We start from the raw sequence: 16,384 nt of genomic DNA on the forward strand, positions 1-16,384 counted from the left end.
AGTAACATTAGTCACCAGAGTTATTTTGACATTGTTATTGTTGCCTGAAAACTGCTGAATGCACAAGCAAGTTCAGTGCTTCTAAACCCAAAGCTTATTTTTAAACACAGCACCTTCAACAAAGTTGCACCGCCCTAAAGCCGGCCATTCCTCCACACTACAGACTCAGTCAGGAGCCCTGAGGCCAGAGGCCTGTGCACAGTGCCTGGGGGGCCATAGAGCTTGGGGTCCCCCTGCACCACAGTTATGGATAGGAGTGGGGCAGATTGTTTTGGATTGGGGCTGATTGCTTTGGATTGGAGTGGGGCAGATTGTTTCTGGGTTGGAGTGGGGCAGATTGTTTTTGGGTTGGAGTGGGGCAGATTCTTTTGGATTGGAGAGGTGCAGACTGGAGTGGGGCAGATTGTTTTAGATTGGAGTGGGGTAGACTGGAATGAGGCATATTGTTTTGGTTTGGAGTGGGGCAGGTTGTTTTGGATTGGAGTGGGGCAGGTTGTTTTGGATTGGAGTGAGGCGCACTGGACTGGAGTGAGGTGGATTGGACTGGAGTGGACTGGACTGGAGTGTGGTAGATTGGGCTGGAGTGAGGGATGTTCAGCCAGTGTGGGGTGGATTTGATTGTGGTGTGGAGTGGGGCAGCTTGGAGTGGGGCCAGATTGTTTTGGACTGGAGTGGGGCAGGTTGTTTTGGACTAGAGCGTAGGTCAGATTGTAGTATGAGTCAGATTGTAGTGTGGGGCAGATTGTTTTGGATTGCGTGAGGCAGATTGTTTTGGACCAGAGTAGGGCAGATGTGAGTGGGGCAAACTGTTCTTGGCTTAGAGTTGGCAGATTGTTTTGGATTGGAGTAGGGCAGATTGGAGTGGGGCAGGTTAGTTTTGGATTGGAGTGTGGCAGATTGGAGTGTGGAAAACTGGAGTGGGGCCGATTGTTTTGGATTAGAATGAGGCTGACTGAATTGGATTGGAGTGGGGCAGATTGGAATGGGGCATATTGTTTTGGATTGGAATGGGGCAGTTTGTTTTGGATTGGAGTGGGGTTAGTTGTTTTGGATTGGAGGTGGGCAGGTTGTTTTGGATTGAGTGGGACAGATTGTTTTGGAATGGAGTGAGGTAGTCGAGAGTGTGACAATTTGTTTTGTATTGGAGTGGGGCAGATTGTTTTAGATTTGAGTGGGGCAGATGTTTGTGGGGCATATTAGTTTTGGATTGGAGTGGAGTAGATTGGAGTGTGGAAGATTGGAGTGGGGCAGATTGTTTTGGATTGGAATGAGGCAGATTGTTTTGGATTGGAGCAAATTGTAGTGGGGCAGATTTGAGTGTGGTGGATTGGAGTGTATTAGATTGCGGTGGCTGGATAGGATTGATCTGGGGTGGATTTGATTGAGTGGGGCGGAATGGTGTGGGGTTAGGTGGGGTGGATCGCCGTGGATTGGAGTAGAGTGGATTGCACAATTATGTGTTAAAGCATCATTTCGGAAATTACACATAAGAAAGAAACAATATTTCCCTGCAATAAAATAAACCTCATCTTATGAGAACAGCACCTATAAGCAAAAATAAAAGAAAACATGAGTGCAAAGTGAGAAAAGAAGACTTGGGAAAGAAACAACTATAGAAGATAAATATTTCCAATTTTATTTGTCCTGCTGGGCACGTTTTGGCCAGTCACACGCCTTCTGTTCGCAGCATGGGCACTAAAAGTTAAACAGAACAAAATAGTACCCCTATTACGTCTGGAGCAGAGGACGGGCACTGACTGAATCAACTTAATCAGTGCTTGGTCCCTGTTCCACAGAGAGGAACAGAAATTATGTTAGGCCTGCCTTGACGAATTACAAGGCTGTAAAGAGTGCCACGCAAGCAAGCGACAAGTGGCTCCAAGCCCTTTACTGTACACAACAGAGTTACATGTGCTAACACATGCACTTGCAGGCTTAACTCTAAAAATCATACAATATATGTCTATATGATTTCTGACCTGCCAAGAATTCAATTCGAAACGTTATCAGGTAAATAATTTTGTTTGGCCTTTGTTTTTGCAGTGCATGACTTTTTCCATTGTGATCTTTGTAGTCTATATTTTCACATGCTAACTGAAAGCTACATTTTTATGCTGTCTATATGAGCAATAACATAACATCAACAAAAATACCAAAAACAAAGTTATTACAAACTTACAATCACCCTTGTAGGGAGTACTCTGAATAGACTGCAAAGTGAAATCAATTCTCTAGACAAAACCTTAATATCTATTGTTATAGTTTTTTTCAGAGGATACTCTCAGTCAGTCATATGTTCATCCTTCCCGAACACAGCTAAGTAGCAACACTTTGTTGAGAGATCAAGCAATGGGCAGGGTTCCAAGTTATCTGCCACCTTTCCGCAGAAGGTACGAGTCAAACACATCCTCTGAAAATGTATTAAACGGCCAGAAATTAAAGGTCTGACGAACAATAAAGTGGCTCAGCATTGTTGACGCTTTTAACCTTTAAGTTTGCTTTCTGGAACATGCTTTGCAGTGGCCCTGAAGCAGCCGTAGTCCCAGACATTGACATTTGGTCTCTGAAAGTAAGGATCTTGGATGGTCCCCTATTTTTCCCTTTAGGACCATTCAGAACAATTAAAGCCATGTGTCTGGCTTTACTATTACGTGTCCTTTAGTAATTTCCAGTCCCAAGTTTGAGATATGTTACATTAACAGTAACATTTTACAGCACTTTTCGAGCTTCGATCGTATTCGTTCCATTTGTAAAAGTGATATTAAACATGGTTGCAAACAGTGTAGCTTCCTCGGAGCCGTCATGCTAAGAGCAAAGTTTACTTCCGGGGTTGGAGGGGCTCACACATACATATGTACATGCAGGGGCAATGTGGCATGGAGAGACTCAATTTTATATTTATTTACATGCAGGTGATCTCTGTTCTCATGTAAATGCTCACAAAACTCCTTGGTAAAAGCAAACAATAAAACCTATTAAATGAGACTGTTGAATTGTAATTGCAAAAATATGCATTCAGTCTCCTGTTTGTGTCTTCCTTTAGTTCAAGCTGTTTTTAACAAAGCAGAAGCTATAAAAACGGACTTCACTAAGGATTTAACCAAGCTCAAATCTGAAGGTGAGCCATTGACATTTTAATAGAAGATGGTTCAAGTAGGACTCGATAGATACTAACTGGGGTTGTGTATGTGGATAAAATTGTTCATGTCCTTGCCTTTATTGTCCAAGTGTTTTATATCCCGCTGACAGTTATTTGAAGACTATTCTTTGCCACTTGCCATATTTGGACTCTACTGTGGCTATGACCTGACCACACTTGTTAATAATAGCGAGCCAAAAATTAATACTTTTTTATTGTTTTACCTACAAATCCAGTTCTCAGCCATTCCCAAAAGGCTTCTAGCAGGAATGATAATCTCTAGTCATAGAAGGACTTCAGCACTGCCCAGCAGCGGAGCTCCTCTAGAAAGTGGAGAGTGCGGATGAATTGAACTCTCTCAACTAGCTGAGGAAAGTAGAAATGTTTCCACTTTTCACCTCAGAGCAAGATTAAGACTTCAGAAACTTTCACCAAGAATATGGGGGGCGGGACGGCTTCCATCACTTTCACTTGTGTGGTGGAGAGTAGAATGGCTTCCACATCTGTGCCTAGTTTAGGATGTTGCCTAAACCTCTCTGGACAGATGGAGAGTAGAATGGGTTTTAAAGCTCACTCTGGGAGGGTACATTAGCTGGCTTTCAATGTTTGTTTTTTCTAGGGAGAGTACATTGACTTCAAATGGTCTCTTCTCATTGAGACAGTAGCTTTATCGCCACTACTCTCTTCAGTTTGCAGGAGTAGGCTGGCCTACTTTCATTCAAATGGGATTGTAGATTGACCAGCACTAATTATTTTTGTTAAGAGAAGAGGCTGATCTCCCTTACCCTCCTCTGGCTGGGTGAGCAGGTAGGCTACAGGTGACAAAAGATCCCTTGTCCCAAATACCTTCAAATCGGTACCCACTGTGCATGATTCTATTTCATCACTGTTTCCTTTAGTGCGAACAAGGCACAATTAGTGTAAAATCTTGCCTGCTTCATATTTGTTTCACTCACTTCAGTTTACTTTTTGCTTTCTTCCTGATGTTGATTATGAGTCTGATTTAGATCTTGACAGGAGTTCCGTCATCCCATCGTGAGAGCGGTTTAAAGTACTCCGTCAAGCTCACGGAGTTCCGACCACCATATTTCAATGTATAGCAGCTGAACTTCTGTCCGCATCAACAGAGTGGATTCTGCCATGTAAGTGGTCTACCGCTGTTGTCGCAGCGGACTCCAATGCTGGCTAACAGTACTCCATCACTGTCAGAGCAGCAGGATCGCGCCAAGCATATTTAAGATTCCAAGTCATGCGGACGCTATTCTGGTAGAGGATTCCTGATGGCAGGAGTCAGTCACTAGACCCGCTCTACATGGTACACTGGCTCTGGCTATTGGATGGATGCCACCAGCACACACCTGATGTATATTGGCCAATTGTGAACACCTATATACCACACTATAAAACACACTCCATTTCAGACAATGATCCTTACACATTCCACTGCAGAATACCATTTTGCTGTTGATTTTGTCACTTAGGAATCAGGTTATTTTTTTTAACTCCCTATGTTAATTTTTCATTTGTTTCATTTAGAAAATGTTCATCAACTTGTGAACCACTCTTTCATGTATTTTTAGTTACTCACTGTGGCAAGACGGAGGACTGCACATTTTACAGAGGGAGAATTGTCAGTCATGGTGGATGAAGTCATAGAAGTAGAGCCACAATTGTTTGGAGCTGAAGTACTAAATACAACCATATCTCAGAAAAGGCAAATGAGAGCCAGGTTAGTTAACAGAGTGAAAGCTGTAGCAAACAAACTGTGCACACAGGAAAAAATTAGTCAGAGGTGGAATGACCACCGGGGAAGAGTGCGTTCCCTGGTCTTCAAGTGCCACTCGGCAGCCCTGAGGACTGGTGGTGATTCTCCCAGTCCTGCCCTACAACTTTTTCCCTGAGAGGAGAAGGTCTTGCAGATTTTCATATCCTTAAGGCTTGACAGGAATCCCTGGTGGAATAGAGACTCTTAAAGTGAAATGATCAATGTCTCACTAATCAGAAATAGAGTTTTTGCCCTTAAGTTAGCTGCTGATAATGTTTTTAGACCCTTATTAAAACATATTCATATTCATCAAAATTTACAGTATCAAAATATATGGTTATCATCAAACTGGTAGCATTATGGTTGTATCTATTTTTTTTTAACAATGATCAATGTGTTGTCATATTACGTGCTGTACTCCATGGATCAACCCTCACATTTGCCTTGTTTGTTGGTTTGTTCCAAAGTATGTTGTTGTAATCAAGAAAACAGGTTCCAGACTCTATCTAGTTGCACATGAATGAATAGTGCTTGAAAGTGTCCTTTTCACCTAATGACATCATTCACATATGTGTGTACATATTGTTACTGTGTATTCATTTCCCCTGCATATATTTCACTGGGTATGTTTGACTCACATTTTTACAAGAGTTGTTAAGGATGAATAGAACCATGATGCCCTGTTTTTGTCTCTGGAAACTAATATTGCAATATGATGTTGGTCATTCTCTCCTTTCTTTCATATATGCACATATGTCAAAGTATTATGCATTTGACAACCAACTTTATGCTATTTATGAAATTGTCATTTTTTGAGTTTATCTAGTATGTTGTCACCTTCTTGTCATTTGATTGAATTGATGTAATTTTTCCCAAATCGTAGCATGTTGACTAAAATATTTGAATTCATGTTCTGTTATGTGCTTGCTGAATATAAGTAGTATTGATAAACAATTACCTTTGCAATGTTCACATGATGACTAATGCCATTAATTCTTTGAAGTTGTATGATAGTCAGATATTTAGCCTGCTAGGCCTTGGAATGGTTTAGTTCTAAATTCTCCACTATGTTGGGTTGGATGTTTGGTACATGTAATGTACACTTAATAAATTACCTTTTTTCTTTTCAGGACATCTCTTCACCAGTATGTCTGATGTTTGCATATGTATAAATCAACTAGTATGTGTAATTTACAAAATTCACAGAAAGGGCTAATCATTCCATTAATCATCTTTTTACTTTTAGGTTGCTGCACTGGTAGCCGAAGACACATTTGATGTACAATCCAGACTTTACATTTCTGATTGTTTGTAATTCATATTAGGTCCCACACCCAGAGCCAGTGGACCACTGTCCGCCACTGAGGACACCCTCAGACCAGGACCAATCCTTTAGTGAGGGCACCACTCCTACAAGTCTGGATGATGAGGAGCTGGCTGGGCCATTTGGTCTGTCTGGGCAGACAGCTCCAGTGACTCTTACTCGGCCCACACCTACATCTCCCTCACAGCTGCAACAAAACCTCAGCCTCAGGATACCGCCTTTTTCTGTGTCCAAATGAATATAACACCCATATGTCCTAGCTGCTGTTGAGCCATTACCACCACCACCTCCAGTTCAGCCAAAACCCAGTGGGATGAGGCACACTGCCTCAAGGGCACTGGGTAGTGGGGTAAGGGTCATGGGAGGGAATCTCTAGGACAGCAAAGTGAGGCCACTGGGTACATTGTCACCCAGACCACCATCGACCAAGTCTTGGAAGCCCTACATCAGTCCCAAAACATGATGGTCCAGGTCCTAACAGAGCTCTGGGACATAAAGCAAGTGCAGGTGGAGCATAATGTAGAGATGGAGAACTTAAACTCAAATTTGTGCTCCTTGACTGGGGGAAGGTTTGATGTTTTATCACCATACGTGCATGACGTTTCCTGTACCATCTTCCCCTGTCTGTGGTCCTTCAACCTCTGAACAAAATATATCAGTCTGAGCAGCCACATCCATGAAGGCCCTGGCACAACAGGAAACAACTCCACCCACCCCAGTCCCTGCAACTGTGGGCCCTCCCAGTGGGGAAGTTCATCCAGACCATTAGGAGAGGATGGCAAGATCTCTGCAACCACCATAAAGAGAAACAGAACCTAATTTCCTCCAGTGTTTGACTACCATTTACTCTGTGGACTATTTTATGGACACATTCACCTTTTTTTAAGACAGTTGTATTTTATACATTGGACTTCAAATAATTTAGCCTCTACAAAAGTAGTTTCATCCACAATGATTGACTGTTTTTTTTTGTGTGTTTTTAGGTTTTCATCATGTTTATTTATGTGTGTTAAATAAATGAAAAATCACAAAATCAAAGACTGGTGTTGTTTGTCTTGTGGTATTTTCTTTGATTATTTCTTCATCCAACATTATTTAAAAAGGTGATACTCAATAAAAATCTTAATATATTGATTAAATACATCTGTAAGAAATAATTGTTTATAGAACAATTCAGACACAATTTCCAACAAATGCATAACCCAAATAGTCTGTGTCAGTTGTATTTTTAATGTTCAAAACCCTTTCACGATGGAAGAATTGGATACAATCCTGATAAATAGATTCAATAGGTAAACTATTATTGGTTCATGTCATCAGCTAGAACCAGACATCCTTCCTCACAATAGGTAACCCACATCAATAACACCAATAGTCAAAATCATGGTACTACTACTACATTTTGTGGCCACAGGATCATTTCAATACATTGTGGCAGTATCTGGTGGAACGTCACAACAAACCTTCAGTGGTGTGCTACAAAAAGTTATTTCTACTATGATGAGACATATCCACAGCTTCATACACTTAACACAAAATGAGGATTTAGCCAATCAGAAGGAAGAGGAGTATGCTATCGCTTAACTTATACATGTGGTTAGAGCAAGTTAATTAGCTTATATTTTCATGGTGGCAACACTCAACAGAAAACAGGCCTAATACAATCTCAAGAACTTCTATTCAATCACTGTGCAAGTTGTCTTTGTACACTATATGTACATCCAAAGTGTGTATCTTTTACAAGATGAACCCAAGGTGCCTGTGTACTTTGCAACAGCATATAACTGCAAATGTCACAACTTTGAAATGTCCGAATGAAGATGACATGGTGAAGGATCCTAAAAAGGAAAATATTTATTTTACATGACAAATTAGACTCACATGATATATAAGGGCACATTCACTTAGAACAATCAAAGATAATCAATGTAAATGTACACAGAAGTCAATGTGTCAAAACATTTATCAAACACACACCTTTGCCCTGGAATTTCCTGAACTAACCATTCCTGAAAAATCTCCAGCATATACTGATATACTCATTAAGTCACAATTTGTTTTGACATTTAATATAACAATATGTAAAGATAAACTTAAACTCATGTGAAAAAGTTGTCAATAACATCCTGATGTACACCAATTCCTTCATGTTCACCACTATCATTTTCATTTGGCATTTCAAAATCCTCATCCAGTGGCTCTTCATGGTGTTCACCCTGTATGGAATGCTCCGTCACAGGGCTATGTTGTACAACATGCAGAAGGCTATGCTAATTTTACCTACCTTATCGGGTGAGTAGAGGAGGGCTCCACCGGTCTTATCAAGACATCTAAATCTGTCCTTCAGGAGCCCAAAAGCCCACTCCACTGGCCTCTGTATTCTTCGATGGGCCTCCTTGAAGCAGCCTTCCCCTGGCATTGTTGGATTTCTCAGCGGTGCTAACAACCATGGTTGGTTAGGATAAGCTGATTCTCCTATAGGAAAGTAAAAAATGTAATGAGCACAAATATCTCATCCCATTGTACTTTCCTACACTATAAAGTAAGCAAATAATTATATTGTCATATTCTAGTTACCAACAAGCCAGGTCCTCTCAGGTCCAGGTTCTGACATTTGCAGGGGTATGCTGCTGCTCTGTAGTACAAAGGAATCATGTGTTGACCAAGAGAAATGGGCGCACATGCTTGAGATGTACAAGTCTGGAAAGCAGACAACTTGCACATTGATTGAATGGAAGTTTTTCCGATTGCAATAGACCTGTTCCCTGGTGTGTGGTAGCACTAAGACAATATGTGTGCCATCAATTGCTCCAACCACATGCAGTATGCCACCAAAAGCATAGAAATCTCCCTTCACATTTGCAAAATCCTCAATTTGTGAAAACTGGATGAAGGGGTTGATGTGTCTCATCATTGAAGAACGGACTTCTTGTAGCACATCACTGAAATTTGGTTGTGACATGCCTCCAGATACTGCCACAGTGTATTGGAAGGATCCTGTGGCCACAAAATGGAGCACTGCCATGATGTTCACTATTGATGTTATTGCTGTGGGATTCCTATTGTGAGGCAGAAGATCTGGCTCTAGCTGATTACATAAATCAAGAATAGTTTGCCTACTCAAACTGGTTTTTTTACTAATATCCCTTTCTTCTATGGTGGCACGGTCTGGAAATGGCCTCAACACTTCCGTCTTCTATCTCTCCTTGGGATCATATGTCTTCATTTAAGAAAAAAGAGAAACATCATTAAAATGGATAAACAATACTTTGATATTCAACACACACCTCATATGTTTGTACAATTCCATATGTTTTTGTGACATATGTGTACACTTCATTTTTAGTGATGCTGTAACTTAGAAAAACAATTTTTTACATGTCTGGTATTTTTTTTAAATAATGTGCAAATATTAAATTTCAAATGTATTATTTCCGCATTATTTTTTTCCCTAAATTCCGTCAACTGAAGTATAACATAAACCGCATCACTATCGCATTTAAACACAGTGATGCATTACATTCTACTTTTAAAATGTTAACAACAAACAGTAATGTATGCATTTTGCATAGGTAAACAAACTAGCCACCATTTTGAGTGGTGGAGGCTCACTTAAATTTAAAAATACACTGCTTCACATTCTAAAATGGTGCCCACCTGACCTTGCCGTCAGAACATTTGCAATCCAACAGCAAACATTGACACGTCGTAGGTGTAAAACTCCACAATGGACACAGCCATAGGCTAACCTGTGTGACAGTAACATACGAAAGTCAGTGGCTGTGTCCATCTCATTTGACAGTCATGTACGTCATGTACATGCACACAGTGTTATGAAAAAAGCTCACTTGCCTCCTAAAACTGCAGCCAACAACACCTCCTCCAGTTTTGCTGCTGTGATCGGCCTCTGGGAGCCACGATGCCAAGCAAAGCAGGTGACATGTTTAAATGGAAAATGTATTTCTAACTAACTTGCTTTTTTTAATGGCACAGGCTAAATTGTTCCTTTTAGTTTCTGAGTGAAGTGTTGTGATTGGAGTGTAGTCAACTCAATAATTTGGCTGGGAACAAAATGATGTTTAATGATGTTTTAAATGTCTGTAAATTGAAATGAAACATTATCTAAATGAATAAGGTGACTTTCATTTCAACTTACTCATAATTCAAAATGTACCATTTGTATTTTGCATTTGTAATGCTTGTTAAACCAAAAGGCATCAAAGCGCTGGAAAACAGGTTGTAGGAAAAACAGCAAAAGCAGAAAGATGCACAGACTCGGGGTGACCCAGACCAACCAATTATGCTGTCGAGAACAGCCAAGTTTTTACCAGCCTATGAAAAATTATGTAGGAGTCCATTCCTCTGATGAGATGATGCAGCTTGTTACATAGTCTGGCCACCGCTACTGTGAAGGCTCTCCCCCCACCCATCTTGTTTTCTGGAGTCTGGGTATGTTGACCTTCCTCTGGCCAGTAGATCTCAATGACCTACTAGGAGCATACACAGCACAGTGCATTAAGTGCTGTGATTACTCCTGAATCCATGCTGAGAGGGATCCAGGCATTCATTTTCACAGAGAAAGTGGGTACATTTTAAATAAAGTGTTTCTCCAGTATTTTAGCTGAGGCAGGTAGCAGCAAAACTGGCGAGAGATTTATCATATCATCCGCCTCTCCACTGAGCTTTTTCTTCAGAGAGATGATAATAGCCTTCTTCCAGCACATGGGGTATACACCAGATGCCATTATAGAACAATAGGGCTTTTCCAGGGATACTGGAAAAAGTCACAAACTGCATACCGTTCACAAGCTGCATGTCCCTTACTTTCAGTGGCCAGTAGAATATGTGAAAGTTATAGCCATATGTCAAATTGAGAGAAATGTAAAGTGCAGGAAAACATTTTAAAGTTATAAACTTGCCTGAATTTTGTTTTTGTACCTTAATTTAATCCCATTGTGTGAGTAATGAGTATCTCTACGTATTATACATGTGATTGCGCCACATATAGAGGAAGGTATGTCCTGTGTTGCAAGTACATATGACACAAGCTCTCAGTCACTGATACAAATATGTCCCAATCCTACACACATATGTTCATACATCACCAAAAACTGTGCTCTCACTGACACACATGGCAGCCCTTCCAATGTCATGGTATGTGATTCGAACTAAAGTATCTTGCTTTGAACACGTTAGGCAGTAAGCCAATGAAGCTGGGTGTGTGGGGGGGGTGCTAACAATGTACAAGATGTTTAGCCTTCAGTAGCCTACAATGATTTGTATTGATCAGAAGTTGCCCCTCACTACAGGAAATGTTGTTTGTGGCCTAGATTTCTAAAAGGATGATATGAAAAATGATGAGAGTACTCAAAAGGTCACTACAAAATAGTATGTCCTGGGAAATAATATTTTTTTGAAAATAATCAGTATGAACTTTTTAGAAATGTTTGTGCTAGATTTTACAAAATTGCGTTACAGCCATACAGACAAACTAAACCTCACAAAACGTATTTTCTTTCTTTTCACGTATCCATACAAGTCAATGCCCATCAGAAGAAGGCGAAATGGAATGACACCGTCAATAAGGTGCGGATGCTGGGGGTCTAAAAGCAATGCAGCATCCATTGCTGCAATAGTTGGGAGGACATATGATGCTGGACCTAAAAGTCATCTGAAGTCCAGCTTAGCCAGTCCTTCCAACGTGGGAAGTGTGTTTGCCGCCCTAATGGCCATATACTTGCAGTGGTCTATCTGGGCCTAGATGGGCAGTTGAGAGCCCATCAGTAGCATCAAGGGGGTAAGTAATTTTTTAAGTTCTTACTGTAAGTTTAAAAAACAATTGTTACAGCAATAATTTGTGGCATCAACATAAAGGTTGACACACATCCAACACACAAGAAGAGTTCTGGAAGGTGTAAGTTTGGAACACGATGGATGATGATCTGTTTTGTGCATTGATTTGTGTTACAGCTTCCAACTAAATCCCACTAAATTCATTCTCACTACAAAAGGACTGTTTTGAGCAGACACACGCCTGCCTAATAAAACATAGGTACCTGGATGTTCTCTAGTTTATGATGGACAGTTGTAGCAAACAGGCCACAATAGAAGATTCTGGGCAGATTTAGAGTTTTTGCAGAGGAGTTACTTCATCACAAACAAGACGGATATCCTGTCCGCCGTATTACAAGTTCTATATGCTGTAATGGAATTGTAATTCGTCGGACCGGATTTCCATCACATTTGTGATGGCGTTACTCCCCTGCCAAACTCTAAATCAGGACCTCTTGTCAGGTGTGATGCTCCATCACAATTGTGAGGATGTTCTATTGGCCCTATTACAGGTGACATAGCATACAATGCACTTATGGTACAGTAGATGTTTCTGAGTTCACACTGGTAAGTTGGTTTAATGACAAAACAATATTGAGCATCTGATCCAAAATTACTAGGAATTTGAAAACAATGGCAATATTTCTTAGCAAAACATTTCAGAAATATGTCTTCACTGAAAAACTTCAAGTCAGCTCATTTTAATAGTTGCAGATTGCCATGAAGCCTTACTCCTTCCCAAATGTACATGTAAACCAGTCTGTTTCAACAAACATGAATTTAATAGGCAAACCTTATTTATTGAAACAGGCAGGAATGTGTACATATTTGTGACAGAGTTACACATACCCCAAACAACATTTTTGTGACCTTTGGTATGTCCAGGTGATAAATCAATGTTGAAGCAAAGGAGTTATTGAAAGGGACTTTTGTAGATGGACAATGTACATGGTACAAAGGTTTGTTGCTAAATATTTATTGTTGTGACATGAGTTCACTATTCAGAACAACCAATCTGTACCATTCAGAGGTGTTAAACAATTCCACAAGAATTTTAAAGTGCTTTAGAGAAATGATCTAAAATGAAATAATGTTAATTTACAAAACTGTGAGCAAATAGGTTCATAATATGTTCCCTACATGCATGGGGTAATGGTAAAGTATACCTAAGTTTTATAGCTTTGAATCAGGTGAAAATTAGAAATTAGGAAATGTTTTGTAAAATAACCCTGTGATCATTTTGATTTGCACAGATGAAATAAAAATGTTGTATGTGTCTTTTCAGCATCATCAGGAGGAGGCAAAGGAGACATTGGCCAGGAAGATGGGGAAGTAGCTGATCACTGTGTGTCAGGTGGAGAAACATCAGACACCAATGGACACAGTGGCAAGAAGGGTGTGGGGTACGGCACACAGGCCACCAGTTCATCATCATCTTTGGAGGCTTCCAATAGCAACTAGTCCCTAGTGGTGGTGGACCCTACATGACCTGTTCCGTCTGCATCCTTATCCATCACCCAGATTACCCTCTCCATCCTCCTTCTTCCCCTCCCCGCGCCCAGTTAACCAAACTTTCCACCCCCCCAAAAAGGGCTGGGGTCGCTTTTGATGCAGGCTTCTCCCCCACCCCTGTCCCCCCAGCTGCGCTGAGGAAAGGGGCTACTGACTGTAGCATCTCTGTAAGCCAGACAGTGATTGTGAATGGCATCCAGGGGCTTAGCTCCCAAAGGCAACAGATGGTTGCATTCCTGGATGTAATTCCTAGTTCAATGTCTGTAATGCAGAGATCACTAACAAAAATAGCCTCTGCACTGACCACAGCCCCCAACTGGCCCAACCTTGTGCCGAAATCCCAACTCCCACCCCAATTCCAAGCACACTTACTTCCTTCCATGCCCCCACTTCAACAGACAAAAGCAGCACACTCACATGCAAACACATACACACCAAGAAACACAAACATGCATCCATTCAACAGACACCCACTACTGACACTACACCCACAGGCACCACAACAACCACCACACCCATCACCACACCCACAAGCACCACCACCACAACCACCACCACATGCACACTCACAGCACACCCACAATAGCCACCTCAATATCACACTCAGCCAAACACACGAAGTCTCACATACATGCAAAACAGCACCCACCAAACTCACAAACTCACAATCACCAGGGAGGAAAACATCTTCAAAACCACACACATCCAAACATACACCAGGACACACATGCATCAACAACACAAACAGACACAAGCACCACACCACACTAACCACCTCAACAGCACACTCATCCAAACAAACACACTCACAGAAAAGCACACACAAACACCCACCAAATGCAAATTAACACACTCACCTGAATACCACATAGTTTCAAAGAAACACACACCCAAACATACACCACATACACTAGACCCATATGCACCTGCAAAATAGACAACCACACACACAACACCCATTCCAGCTCCCTCTACCGCCCAAACTGCATCATCTCCTACCCATTCTACCCTTCTCCTTGCCCACTTTTACTGCCTAACTGTCCCTGACTACTAAGAAACCCAAACTTACCCCTACCAAGAAAGATCATTGAGGTGCCCGCTCTGCCCACTAGATGTCCCTTACTGAGGAGGTTTTCCTTGGCAGTGTCATTAGGAGGCAAGGACTGGGCCAGATGCCCAAACTGTGGATCTTGTAATTTTATGGACAATTTTGTTTTTCTAAAAACAAGATAAATTTAAATACAAGAGAAGTATCTCATTCTTTGAATAAATTAACATTTCTTTTCATAATGTTTGTCCTGACATTATTTTTAAATCAATAGTAATTCAATGATGACAATTGTTATTAATGCAAATGTGAGCAACGTGAAGTTAATTTCATTTAAGACAGTGACAAAACAGGTTTTGTTTTTGACATATTTGTATAGTACATACAGTAGTGATGAACATGTAATGGACATGTTAATTGTGGTGCAAGCATTCATCATGATAATGGCCACTTTCATGAAAATGCTGGTGTGTTTATTTGAAAATGATAAGTATTATTAATAAGCACATATGCATTACACAAGAGATATAGGGCCTGATTCTAACTTTGGAGGACGGTGTTAAACCGTCCCAAAAGTGGCGGATATACCACCTACCGTATTACGAGTCCATTATATCCTATGGAACTCGTAATACGGTAGGTGGTATATCCGCCACTTTTGGGACGGTTTAACACCGTCCTCCAAAGTTAGAATCAGGCCCATAATCTAATGATTAACAGAATTTGCACTAAACAAGGGAAATGTGACATTTATACGTCTGTGACATGTTTCAATTTTAGAGGTCTCATTGGATGTACATTTCTCGTTAACCCACTTGTTGCATTGTATAGTGCAATTGATACATTTTAATATGTTTATGTAGTTACAATAATGTGTAATGTGTAACTATCTGATTTGGTAGTTTATGGAAAATTATTCAACACACCTGTATGGACACATTTAGAATTTGGGATTCTTGTTACTTTTTGTGTAGATGTCCATTAGCATGAAGGCAATTTGGACCAAACTGGTAAATGTTGATAAAATATAATGGTGGGTGTCTTAACATTTTTTTAAACTACCACATCACACACATATGCATTGGACATTATTGTACTACTGCTTGCGCATTTTAAAAAAATGCACAAGTCCAGAGCTAGTGTACACAGACAATTCTGATTGAAACAGTCATGACGAGGTTGATTTTCTTTGTGGTCCAGTATCAGCAGCAAAGGTAAGATCAGGGTCATGGTGGCAAGGAAAGTGAAAAGTACTAAAAAGGAAGTTTCAACCTTATATGCCTTTTATTCTGCCAACTCAGGTGTGGAGGTTTAGCCACCACAGTTACGTTGGAGGGAAGGTACATCGTGATTGACCCGGATGTAAAACTGACTGTGGTCCCGCCACCAGCCGCTTTTGCCTATGGCGCTGTCTTTGCGGGTGTAAAATTAAGGCAGTGACATTGGTTCGCCGACGGACTTTCGTTTATGGGCCCACCAGCATATAAATAGAGTGGGCGGACTGTCTAGTCGGTGGATGGATTATCCAATGGAAAAACAAGTGCGGGACCAATTCCGCCAATATCTAAATTAAGCCTCATGTCACAGTAATGAATATGCTACTTACATCATTTAAGATTTCGATTATATTTAAGTTAATTTTTTTATATATTTTATACATTTTACATTATGTAATTCCATGTATCTATTAGAAAAACAAAAAATATTTAAAATGTGTATACCACCCACTGCTTCTCATTTTGATTTGAAGCATCCTGCTAGAAA

General features: G+C 40.6%; 1 protein-coding gene across 1 annotated transcript in view; it reads left to right on the forward strand.

The window, feature by feature from the left end:
• LOC138294158 (hepatic lectin-like) overlaps positions 1-16,384 on the forward strand; it is a 171,490-nt gene that overhangs the window by 39,588 nt on the left and 115,518 nt on the right. The window contains exon 4 of the mRNA XM_069233344.1: positions 3,044-3,118. Within this exon, the coding sequence (XP_069089445.1) occupies positions 3,044-3,118 (75 nt within the window). The remainder of the gene's footprint in view (positions 1-3,043; positions 3,119-16,384) is intronic.

The sequence above is a fragment of the Pleurodeles waltl genome, chromosome 4_2 (genome assembly GCF_031143425.1).
Source record: "Pleurodeles waltl isolate 20211129_DDA chromosome 4_2, aPleWal1.hap1.20221129, whole genome shotgun sequence".
Classification (NCBI taxonomy): domain Eukaryota; kingdom Metazoa; phylum Chordata; class Amphibia; order Caudata; family Salamandridae; genus Pleurodeles; species Pleurodeles waltl.